This window comes from Chroicocephalus ridibundus, chromosome 7 (genome assembly GCF_963924245.1).
Source record: "Chroicocephalus ridibundus chromosome 7, bChrRid1.1, whole genome shotgun sequence".
Taxonomy (NCBI): Eukaryota; Metazoa; Chordata; class Aves; order Charadriiformes; family Laridae; genus Chroicocephalus; species Chroicocephalus ridibundus.
This window is the reverse complement of record NC_086290.1, coordinates 29636892-29649483: the sequence shown is the minus strand read 5'-3', so window position 1 is coordinate 29649483 and position 12592 is coordinate 29636892. Positions and strand designations below refer to the sequence as shown.

At 38.4% G+C, this 12592-nt stretch overlaps 1 protein-coding gene across 5 annotated transcripts in view; it reads left to right on the top strand.

Moving 5' to 3' along the window:
- The window catches only part of PDE1A (phosphodiesterase 1A), a 189545-nt gene that overhangs the window by 18274 nt on the left and 158679 nt on the right, over window positions 1-12592 (top strand). Inside the window, exons 1-2 of one of the 5 annotated variants that reach the window (XM_063341664.1) lie at window positions 5149-5282; window positions 5994-6107. In XM_063341664.1, the coding sequence (XP_063197734.1) occupies window positions 6004-6107 (104 nt within the window). In that variant the 5' untranslated portion in view covers window positions 5149-5282; window positions 5994-6003. Of the gene's footprint in view, window positions 1-5148; window positions 5283-5311; window positions 5760-5803; window positions 6108-12592 lie in introns of those variants that run through there. The other 4 variants (XM_063341663.1, XM_063341665.1, XM_063341668.1 and 1 more) reach the window with 4 other exon arrangements.

Genomic DNA, 12592 nt, shown 5'->3' with positions numbered 1-12592 from the left:
TACTCTCCATTTTTGTTTCACTCATCATTCAGTTTGTTTCCTGTGTGTGAAACAGTTGTCTTTCAGCTTAAATTACCAATGAATTTCTGCTGACCAATTTGCACATACCTGGAGAAAGATGTAGCATGCAACGGCCAACTAAGCATCTATCTTACGAAGCAGGTCAAGATGATCCTTTTATTACCCTGCCTTGAACAACTCTTCTGCTTCATTTCATTCACTGATGTGCAAGACACTTTCCGGTGAACATTTGTTTTCTTCTTGATTAACAGCTGTCTGTCTTTCTTTCCAACACTTTTCAAACTCTGCTTCCAAGGCCTCTTTCCAAGTCTAGCTACTCAAAAAACAGTCCTCTTTTTATCTTCTTCTGTCTTGCTACTGATGATGCAGTAGCAAGTTTTCCTCTCTATTTCTTTTTTGTTTGGATTAACTGTAGCACGCCTCTCATGCATTCCATATCTCTGCAATTATTCATTTTTTGCCATCTTTCTATCTCCCAGAATTTTTCAGATTGCTTGGTTCACTGAAGTACATGAATGATTCCTTACACTAAATTGAGCAAAAGATCATATTGAAAGTAAACTTAAAAATAGATGTGCCTACCTAAGGCACCTGGCCATCTAAATTCAATTGACTTTAGTGAGGTCCTAGACAACATTAGTGGGGATTTAAGACATCTGCTTTAATCAACCCAACTTTGGTTGGCGCTGAACTGGTCTGTGAACACTCACACACAGCCGTGACAGACTTTTGGAGCTGGTGACCTCTAGTAAGGGGCAATATTGAACAATCAAATGTGACAAGGTCTTAATATGTCATAAGTAGGCCTGCAAATATATGTCTATTTGTGCCCTGAGGTTTATCAGCTAATTTGTTTGCAAACTTTCATGGGTATTTGTTTTTATTTTAATTGCCTAAAAGCTTCAATAAATCTGACTCCACGTTCACTACCAATATGATAGACCATGCACATAGCAAACAAATAGAGGATATTTTATTCTCCCTGCTATACGTAAAGCTGGGTACTTGCAGGACACATGAATGAATATACATACTTTAGTGATCATATGAAGAAGGCTCAAATACAATAAATCAGGTGCACGAGAAAATACTAAAAAAAAATAAAGGGAAAATGCTCCTTGTTGGGTCTCCGTATTTAGATCATCTAATCACTGTTAATACATCTATCTATCTATCTCAACTATTTTACCTACTTAATTGAGTCAGTGCCAATGCACTGTGTAGACCATATGTGTAAATCTTTAAAGTTGCCATTCCTCAGTTATGTAACTACTAATTTTATTAATATATTCTATGGAGAATCTGAAAAATCCAAGATTACTGTAACATCAATATTTTGCCATTGCCAGATTGCTGGAGATGTATGTATTTAAATAAAGTCCCTGAACTTTAATAAGACCAAATATTCCTTTTCCTTTGCTGTGCTTCTTGTTGATTAATAATCCACACATTTGTGAATTATTTCGCAAATGTGAAATATGTGGGTATTGCAAGCAAGCTGGAAACTCTGCTTGTGAAGAAGGCGATTGCACATCACTTCACAAATGCAAATGTAATAGACAATGGGGAGGGCAGAAGGAGACGTGGCGAACTGTCTGGCAAACCATTCCTTTTCTGCAAGGGCAGCATTTGAGTGATGGGATCTTTGTCCTACCTCAAGTTCTGTTCACAAAGTACCTGTAACACTCGAGTCCACTGGCAGGCAGTTCTTCCATGATTTACCTCTGTTATTTACAATAGTGTTGAACTCTGCGTTACCCAGCAAATAAATGCAATGCTTTACCAACTCAAAATTAAATGTCTATTAGTGCTTGCTAGATCAGGGCCAGGACAGTCAGCAAACGGATCTAATGCCTGCTGTGACTACTTACAATAAATTTATCTTATTGTTTTGAGGGTTTGTTGGTTCTGTTTTGTTTTCTTATGTTTTCAATTTCTTAATTGGTTCATGGCTCTCCTGCAGTTCCATCACAGGGAAGTTTGCGTTGTCAGCTTTGGAGGGATGAGTATTAGTCTGACGAGTCACCCTGCAGGCCTCTTGATACTTCCTTATTCTCCATTTGTCATGAGTTAGATGTTTTGAAGATAACTTCAAACAAAGCAGCATATTTAATTTCCCTTCAGGAGCAGAGGATTTATTTAAAATAAAGCTCTAATTCTCCTCATCAAAACCTGCACAATCCCTTTCCTATTTCTGTAGTTAATCTCTAACTGGTCTTGATGCAGGACTTTCCCAATTTTAAGGTAAGTTGTTTTCATTGTAACTGTGTGATTTTGGCATAACTCTAAAGGTCTCTCAGTACTCAATATTGAAAAGCCAGCCTCATTTCTGTACTCTTGGGTGTATTTTAAATTTATTTCTTTGTCTTGATATTGCTACTGAAGTAAAGTATTTTTAGATGAAAGAAAAGGAGCTTAGGATACATTATCATAAAGTGTAGCTTCGTATCTGAGGATTAAGTGGCACTGGAACAGTTTTATTTTACCATAATTAAGGGTGAAAAAGTTAATTGTTCCTGTTTTAATATATCTCCATATTGACTAATAGAGGCTTTCCTTTAGTGTTCACTTTACTATGGAAATTTTAAGCTGAAATTAAAAAAAAAAACCTGTGGGCAAAGGGCAAAAAAAGATTATGGTTTTATAGGAGGAAGATGGACTATAACAACAACATGCTGGACTGTAGCACAAACACCGGGTTAGGTAGACAAAGAACAGAAAAGCAGAACAAGAACAGGAAGAGGAAAGAGAAAAACTATTTAAGATAACTCACCATTTCAGGTGCTCTCTGGTTGATTTGGCTTCCCAAAGTAGGTGCTCAGTGTTTAGTGTTCTGGATCTTCTCTAGGCCAGTCTGTACTGCAGGAGCACAGATGTGTATCTCTGAGCAAGTCAGGTCGTCCCCAGTTCCTCTCCTGATCCTCTCATTGTTATGTCCAGGCTGTAATACATGGTTGTCCTATGTTCCATGGGCACACTCCTGTCCTTTCTGTCCCATGTCACCTCTTGCAGCCAGAGGGGTGTTGGCACTGCTTTGGCTCTGTGGTTCTCAGCCTCTGTGCCTGCCTTCCTCTGAGCAGGAGGAAAGGTGCAGGCTTGGCTGCTTCCCTCTCTGAGGGTTATTCACAGAAGCTAAAGGGAGGCAAGGTCCTTCGTTTCCCTATGTCTCCATGAGGACTTCTTTGTTCACGTTTCCAAGATAACGGTGTACCTAAAAGTTGTTTGTTTGTTTGTTTTAAATGGTTTGTCTCTCTCCTTAGGGACATACAAGACCACCCTTGCTCTGGCTACTTCCTTGACTTTTCTAATACTTTATCTGTTTTTGTCTGTTTCCTGCTGTTTCATTTTCAGAGACACAATTTCATCCTTCTGCGTCATCGCTGGTGTTTGCTGTATTGATCCTCAGGATAAATCTCTGGGGAGGAGGCTGCTTTGTTTGTCCTTTGTTTAAGCCGTGTCAGGTGCTTTTGTTGTAGCAATTTCTCTTGTTCCAGTGGTGTGGTCCTGCAGGGACTAAAATTTTTACAATTTACTGGTGAAGTTAGTTCTGTTGAAGTTAGCAGGTGTGTCTCTGTTTGCAGTGATATTATTTGGGCAATTTTTTCCTTTCTCCCTTCCTGAAGGATAATACCTGCTCATAATGCTTTTCTCCAGTAAATCAAAGCAGTATATTTTCAACTACTTATTTCCTTGTGAGGAAGAAAGAACAGCTTACAAACGCCACTATTTTTTTCATTGTAGAAATGGAGAACAAGAGCTGGGAATACTTTATGAGAAAAAATAGGCCCTTAAAATTCCCCTGTGTCCCTGGAGGTTTATGTGATTTCTATAAATACTTAATTTCTTTGTGTTGCTTTAGATGTCTGGCAGATAAAAGTCAGGGAAGAACCCAGATTAGTGTGAGAGGTTCTCATTAGTTATTCCATGGAAGGATATTTATACTCTTTCTTACAAACTTTAGTTGGACTCCATGCATAACAGGAGTGGAAAGTTTGGAAGTTTTTAAGTGGTTCCTCAGTGAAGTTTCAGAGACACTGCTGCTGCCTTTAACCAAATAAATGCTTTGCAATTTTTGAAAAAACAGCTGTTTGTATTTCTTCACTGTTGTCTTATGATGCTGTTTGAAAATTATAAGAGGAGTCGCTCATCCAGTAACTGTTTTTCAGATATTGCTAGTGAATTTTATGGGACTGACTCTTACATGTCTGAGTCAGAAATAATTCTGTGAAATCTGTGAATTAATAACAGTTTAAAATTGTGTATGTGTTAAATCCATAGAAGTAAATGAAATATACTATTTAATTATCCACCTGAAATCAGTGTGTAAAAGACACATCTCAAACTGGTTTATAACTCTCATAGGGTATATTTTAAGTTTATAATGTGCTTAAAACATATCCTAGAGAAAGAAAATTTATTTGGAAATTCTGAAGTGTTAGGATTATTTCAAAGCAGTGAGCCTCTTTTTTATTTTTCTGTAAGATCCTGAGTACTTAACGATATTATCCATTTCTGCCAATTGCATCAGATGGGAACCTCTCATCATCTCACATCTTTGTAAAATTTAACACAGATAAAGCTGTCTAGTTAAAGCTATAATGAGATACGCATCTCCTACCCTTAGGTTACTTCCAGTCAGCGTCCGAGGACGCCCTTCCTCACTGTTCCATTGTGGACCCAAAGCCCCTTTTCCCAGCTGGCCGTGACACTAGTAGCTGACAAAGTTCAGTCATACTTCCTCCTACTTGGCACACCCCTCTTGCATGGCTTCTTGCATAGCTCTTACTCTGATGGAAACAAACGTGGTCATTGAGATAAGCCTGTGGTACATTTGGTTATTTGGCTGCTGCTTCAGAAATCAAAATTGTTACTGACTTACCTAACAAGACAGGTGCTATTTACAGAGTACAGGAGCTGCTCTGCAAACCCACGTCTGTGGCTGAGCAAGCAGCAAGGGAATCCTCTCCTTTGCCCTCTCTAAACCCAGGAGAGGGTACAACTGTACAACCAGGTTCTGAGGGTTGCACTTGAAAAGCAGAGCTGGCAATCTGCTGCACGGCTGGCGTACCGTTTAGTCCTCAACCCTTTTGCTGTTTGCATGCACTTAATTGTTTTTTGCTGGCAGACACCCACAGTTCAGCATCAGATTTTGACACACGCATGCTGTCCCGAAGGATTCGCTGAGCGGGCTGTCTTGCAGCTGCTGCATTTTCCACTGGTTAAATTGACAGTTACCTACTGTGTGGAGTTGCTAGGAGAAGGTGAATAGTCATCATTACAGCGTATTCCTTCAATAACAACCTGTAGAGCGCTCTGATTTCTCTTCTGCAGGGATTTATACATGTCTTCAGTACCGACTGAGCATTCGTACAGTCATATTTTTATTGAGAGGCTGGTAGATATTTATTCATTAAGAATCAATTCAGGACCAACTAAAGAGAGGAAAGCTCTGGCATTTGAACATGCACTCTTTTTGTAGGGTGATGTGGCTGATACTGGCTTCTACCATCTGCTTTCCTGTTGCAGCCTGTTTCTCCAACCTGCAGAGCAAAAAACAGCCTTTCTTTCCTTCTGGATTGTTAAAGCCGTTCACATTTATTCTGCATGAATTATAGTCCATTTTAAGGAATCTTTTGTGCTTCTGTGCCTGTTCCTACAGCAGAAAAAGTGCATGAGAAAGGAGCTTGAGCCGTCAGTAGTATAGTAGCTGGCTCACCCGTATGGATTAGACTCGTGAGGTCAGAGGAGCTGTGTGTACTTGCTCTGTGCTTGTGGAGGGGGGGGGGAAGAGTGGATTTGTCTATCAAAGTGAATAGCGATTCAGGCAGGATCGTCCCTCAGCTGTTTTAATTCTAATGTGTTTTGGTATGACAGCAGCTACTGTCTAACGTGCGTGGATCTTCTGACATTTGTAGTGGACTAAAGAATGCTTTTACTTGCTGGTGAGCCTGACTGTAACTGTATCGCTGTAGGACAATAACGATGGGGGCTCGAGCGACGGAAACAACTCGGGAACTGGAAAGCACCTCTATAAAGTATCAAATAGGAGGACACGCAGAAAAAATGTGGCAACGGCTCAAAGGAATGTGAGTAGCTTCTCTCCTTGGCTTTTGTTCTGTTCCCTGGGAAAGATCATATTCATCTGTTTGTTAAAATGACTAATTAGCAAATGCGAGAGTTATCTCTAAGCTGTGAATAGTATTTGCTTTTATAATACAGTACATTGCTCTCATATACAATGGTACTTAGGTTAATGTCAGACTCCGTATAAGGTTCGATCACCTCATTTAAAAGATATGTAACTAGTGAGAGTTATCCAAATTGAAATGCAGGTAAGTCCTTTCAGGTTAATATTTCCACAGCTCTGGTATGATTTTGTAAATGTTATCTTCAGAACCGGCATTGCTGAAGCTGTTTCATCATTCCTGTCAGGAATAGGTAAGTATATTATTGCAGTTCCATAGGAGGTATCAATACTTTGCCTTTTGAGAGTGCAGGTAAAGAAGTCTACATAAAAGGTACTTAGCTGTTAGGAGGATGCTATGTCTCTCTTTTTTTGTCAATTATTTTGGTGCTCAGTAATGCTAAAAACTGATTGAAGGACTATTTGAAGGGACAGTTATGCACCTGCTGTGTCTAATTCACTCCTCTCAAATACAATTTTCAGTGCAGACTTCTGGTGCAAATGATCAGTAAATAAACATCTGCAACTTGTCAGAGAGATCTCCATCACACTAGTGTGTTTTAAACCCCTTACTTAAACTTTGACGCCTCCTTATAAGTATTTGTCTGGTTTTTGCTCTGAAAGCTGATGTCAGGATGTTACAAATAAATACATGTTATATTTGTTGCTTTGGAAGCAAGGAAATGGCACTATTATTTTTTCTGGAAAGATTTGAAATACTGGGTTTCTAAAGGTATTCCACAGATGCTATATAGTGCCTCAGCTGTTGAATGAAAATGCGTTACTTTCAGTGCTAAGAGGATTAGATGCATTGGCTATGGCACTGCCTGTTTCCCCTATGCATTGGGTAGAGATTCAAGCTGGCTGTGGGGAAGGGAGTTTCCACCATCTGCTTTCTTTCTAGAGAAAGTTGGTTTGCTTCATTGGAAAGTCACTTTTCAGTTGTGGCCGGGCTTTTGCCCGAACTTCTCTGTGATATGCTTTTGAATATTTGCTCTGAATCCTATCATCGCTCTGCGCTTTGGGAACCATTTTGCCCCTAGAAACTCCAAAATGTACGTAGCGGAGCAAATATTTCAATCAGTTCCTGATGCTACACATCTTGCTTCTGCATTTCTGCTACTAGAGACCTCCAACAGTTTGTGCAGACTTCCATTTGTGTAGGGTCTAACCTGCTGCTTTTGTTCATTCTGTAAGTTCTCTGTTACCGTTAGGCTCTTGGGTTGAAACATTTCCTTTCAACTGCCTCTGGAATGGTTCCATTAAACAAACGAATGTAAATAACTAAACATTAGTGACACTCAGTACAACAGCTCCAGGAAATAAGGTTCATGCTTCTTTAGGAGTACTTAAAACAATAGTTGGAGTTTGTGGTGTATCAAAATCAAATGGAGCTTAAGTGTTTGAAAACCGTGCATCTTGGTGCCACCCTCATGGCTGTTGTGACTGCAGGACAAAGATAGTGCCAAAATACTTGTATATAAGAGAAACAGGTTATATTATTAGATACATGCTCAGATGACTATTTTTCAGACTTCCCAATGATTTCATTTGATTATTCACTAGTCAATTTGAAATCACTGACTAGTCACTATTATGAATATTGTATGAGGAAATGTCAAAGAATTGAATTTTTCAGAGCAGATCTCCGTGCTCGGTTTGTAGTATAAGCATCAGTCATTAAGGAAAAGGATTCGTTTTGCTGATGCACAGATATCAAAGTAGAAGTATGTTTGTGTGTAGTAGGGGAAAGGGATGGATAAGTGGAACTGCCACAGATAATCTGATTTGGGAAGAATTCTTTTATAAATCATCCGTCAGGGGAATTGTTTTGTCTTAGAGAGGGGAGCTGTTAATGAAACTAGTGTGTGAAGCAAACTACTGAGTTTTTAAAGGAGTGTACAGTAGTATATCTACATTGAAGTGAAGACTCGGTGCAAGTTATGAAGCTGAATGTATTCTTGCTGGTAGAGTCCACAGGCCTGCAGAGTTTTCACCAATGTATACATGTGATTTTGACACAGTTTTACTGTATTTTGTCAGTCAAACGTGCTGATTATCTTCTTGCCAGCAGGTCATTATTTCTGAAAGAACATTGGATTTCATTTAGGTGACTATCTGGATAGCGTTTAAAAGTTACACAATAGGTCCTTACTTAAAATAAGCTTTTCTTTTCTTTTAGCATTTCAGTGTTCACATAATGGGCATTCAAATCTGTATTTGGCTGCAGAATTCCATATACATTTAACCTCATATATCTTGGGGTGGTTTTGTTGTTGGTTTTGGGTTTTTTTAATTTTTGTAAATGCAGGCTGTTCTATAAGATAGTTGAGTTGAGTATGCTTAAGGATAAATTAAAATCCTTCTTTAAATGCCCAATGAGAAAAGCTAGGTATTGTGGAAGCTTGAATGAAAGGGCGTTTCTATGGGTTTTCTACTCTATATGCTTGTGTTGACCTTCCTAATCTAATGCTCTCCTTAAGTGCAGTGATAAAAGCTTGACCAAGCTCTGCCTTCTGCATGGCAAGTCAAAATCCAACTCTATTTTCTTTACATTGCAATTGCATCAGTGCTACAAAAAAAAGGAGATTCTCTAGCAGAGAAGAGATGAATTTGAAATTAATAACTTCATTAGCATTGGTGCTGAGTTTATTGATGTCTGAGTATGTAAAACACAAGCTCACTGAAACAGGTCTTACTTGAGAAAATGAGTCATGTACATTTCTGTCTTGACTTGAGCTTCCGATCTTTGAATTAAGGCATTTTCAGTATGCAGACTGTGAGTGTCTGATGTTTTGTACTTCAGGGAGAAAGCAAAAACAAACAAGTGACAACTAAATAAGTCATATAACAGTGGGGCTTTTATAATTCTTTGTTATGCAGAAGAGTAAAAGCAAAAGCCATTCAAGCCACTGCTGGAATTCCAGCTGCCTGACGGAAGGGGTGTTGTACACCTGCTGCTTCAGGAGGCATCTCGTCACAGCCTGGCCAGGGTGCTCTTTCTCAACCTATTTTCTCCCTTAGCCTTGCATTCTGCATCAGATGGAATCTTACTTTAGACAGTAACTAATTCTCCAGCTGAAATGTATTCTGGTGTCAACAGGACCAGAAGATTTGCTGCCTAGGAGAGTTTCTCTTCAGCTGCTGGTAGAGCGTGGCAGTGAGCTCTGAAAGAGAAGCAGCTTCTTTAAAGTGTTTTGATTCAGAACCCGGATAACCAGATTTAAAGCAGAGCTCTGTACGCTTGGTATTCTGTTAATTCGTGTTTGGTATTCTGCTTAATCTGCAGATAGACTTGACTTAACTCTGTGTTCTTCATTATTCTGTGAAATGGTGTGCTGTCTGTTTACGGTATACATTGGCTGGCTGCAACTTCACTCAACGTCACCCACAGAAGAGTCAGACCCCCTCTACCTTATCTTATTTTGCAAGTAGGCACCTCCTTGCAGGTAGCTTCTTGTATCCCCACTACTGTTGAACCTAGTATTAGGAGTGAGTTACATTTCTGAGCTTTGAATTAATTAGTGAGAAAACAACTTGCTTTTCACAGTTAAACGTATTTGCTGGAATTGTCTCTAAGACGCCGGAAAACCTCTGAATGGAAAAAGTTAAAATCCAAGGTCCCAAGAGTTTTGGGGAGTAGAGTTCACATGTGGTTAGAATAGACTACTTTACGTAATTGTCACTGATTTTAGAAGAGTTTGTGTTACCGCCATCACTGTCCTAAAACTAATTTGTGCTAACTTGGGTGGCAAAAGGGATTTGAGGAAAAGCATAAACTTCTTTCCTTGCCTTCTTCCCTTTCTTTTCGTCCACATCCAACATAATAGACCCTAATTTCTGCAGCGAGTCTAAACTGTTTTAGGCACTAAAAGGGTCTGACTCATAGACCCAGTTTGTTTATCCTGCAGTGCTGCAGTGACAAATGCCTGTCATTACATGTGTACACATTTTGTACAGGCAAAAAGGGGCCCTAGCCACTGATTTGAGGAAACTTGAAAGTAGACATACCTTCCTCCATACCTGCTGAAGTATAAGAAGAGAGAATGCTTTGAAATGCATCAAATAGAATCCAGATTAGCAGCCTGTCAGGTCTAAAAGGGACCAGAATTGGGTACCTTTAGTTAGGGAACCTCACCCAGTCATTCCTTCACCAGATCCGGGGATACTGGTGGCAGAGCTATAGAACAGTTTCCAGAAGAAAGAAGTCTTTCATTGGTTTTTCGAAGTTCCTTGTTCACATTTTATTTTATACTGTATTTGGTGTTTGTGTTTGCTTATTGTCCTTCTTTGTATGCTCAATTTGGCTAAACTATGAATGTTCAGTAAAGATTAACTAAAAAGATCATCATTATCAAAACTTAACATTTTGTGATATAAAGGTTTATAAATTTGTAAGTAGTGAACAATCAAGGAGAGGAGAAGAACTAGAATTACAGGTGGATAACTGGTAAAAAAATGGCAAGACAAATTGTCACTTACTGCAAACTACATTAGGAACAAATGGATATACAGTTCAAATAGTTTTTACTTGCAATGTTGCCTATATTTACCGTTTCCTAGCTTTTCTTTAAAGGAAAATCTTAAGCTCTTGAAAAAATTCAAATGACAGCTATTTCTAAAGGGAATTTAAGTAAAATTAAAGCTGTTATTTGTCAAATATGATTTCAGAATGCTCTGAACAGAAGTTATATAATGATTTACCTGTTGATTGATATGTATTCCATTAGTGCTATAATTACAGTAAGAATTGTTCCATTATAAATTGGGAAGAGCTTCTTTTGATTTTGAAACCAAAGTCTGTTTCTGTGCCTGAGTAGTCAGGGTAAACAATTTCTAATGATAACTTTGTAACCTAAAAATATGTATCTAATTAAATTTATAGTATGATAAATGTTATAATTTTCAATAGCTATAGATATTTTAGCCATACTCAGCTACTTCACATTAGCAATTTAGAGAATGCTTCTATCCAGTCATATTAGAATAATGATATTATTTGGCTGTTAGAAAGGTGTTTCCAGTATTATCATGTATAGGAGGCAGAGAATTAATTTTCTGGGTCATAATAACTTTTTACTGCAATTTCTGGCACGTATCAATGCTTTTGATGGATTAGAGTAAATGCTAATCCTCCGATTTGCTGTGGGTAGGTGAATTGCTGTGCTTATAGAAAGCTCTACTAGAAATGACTGCAAATTGAAGGAGTGGTGCACAAGCCATAATTTGCCTATGATATCACTAAGAACAGCAGCAGTGTGTCTTTACAGGTCTCCCAGTCCCTGAATAATAAAATATCAAAATCCCCCATTTCTAGACCTTTAAATGTACGTGTATATGCACTCCTCACATATGCTTCCAATTAAAATTAAGTAGTTTATCTAAGAACACTGCAGGGGAAATTAAAGATAACATTTCACGAAGCTGACTGCTGAACTGCAATTAAATGAAATCTCACATTTCTATATTCTGTATTTTTGTTTGGCTTAGACTTCTGACTCTACTTATGCTACATCAAACACTTCTAAGATTTCCTAAAAGATTCTTTTTGTGACTATTTAACTTATAAATGTTCGATTCAGGTCTCTGCCTAGAAAGACATTGTATATAATCCACTACACAAATAATTACTTTTCTCCTGTTTTGAACTCCTGCCAGCTACTTGTGCAGGGGCCCTTGTTTGCCCTGCAGACCAGCCAGTCATTATAAACATTTCTTTCAAAAACCTCACTCTCTGATTTAGCTGGTACACATTGAAGCCCTCCACAAAATACTTAGCAGTTTCTTAGAGCTACTGGTCAAAAACTCAGAGCTCATACTGCCCTTCCACATGTAAATCCCAGTTTCTGCTCCACCTCCACAACAGACTGAAGTCAAAATATCTGAATAGGCAAAAAAAAGGCTTTTGTCTTGTTAATTATATAGAGTTGGGAAAAAATGCAAATGCCTAAATACTGAAATTACATAGTTACCAGTGGAAGTTATAATAAAAATAGGCATCAACTTCATACAACCGAAAGAGAAACATAACCTCTGGTTTATCAAAATCATTTCTGACAGAAGTTTTCCTGTAAGATGTCAAATTGATCATTTAGGAGTGAATTAAGCATTTAGCACTGTTTCATTTTGTTTGTGTTTGCCATCCGATCTGGTTTACTCCTGATATCATCGCTGGAGGAGGACTAGAGCAAAAGAGTTGCAATTATTTCTGTTGCCATTTACTGGAGTCTTTAGAAAACTAAGACTGCAAAAAAGGTTTTAAGATCTACTGTGTGGCAGCAAGTGCTCCGGTGCTACTGTATTGTATCTAACATGTGGGCTTTCTTTTTGTCAAACAAAACATCCTAAGTGCCCCAAAAAGAAGCAAAATCAATCAACCAATCAACA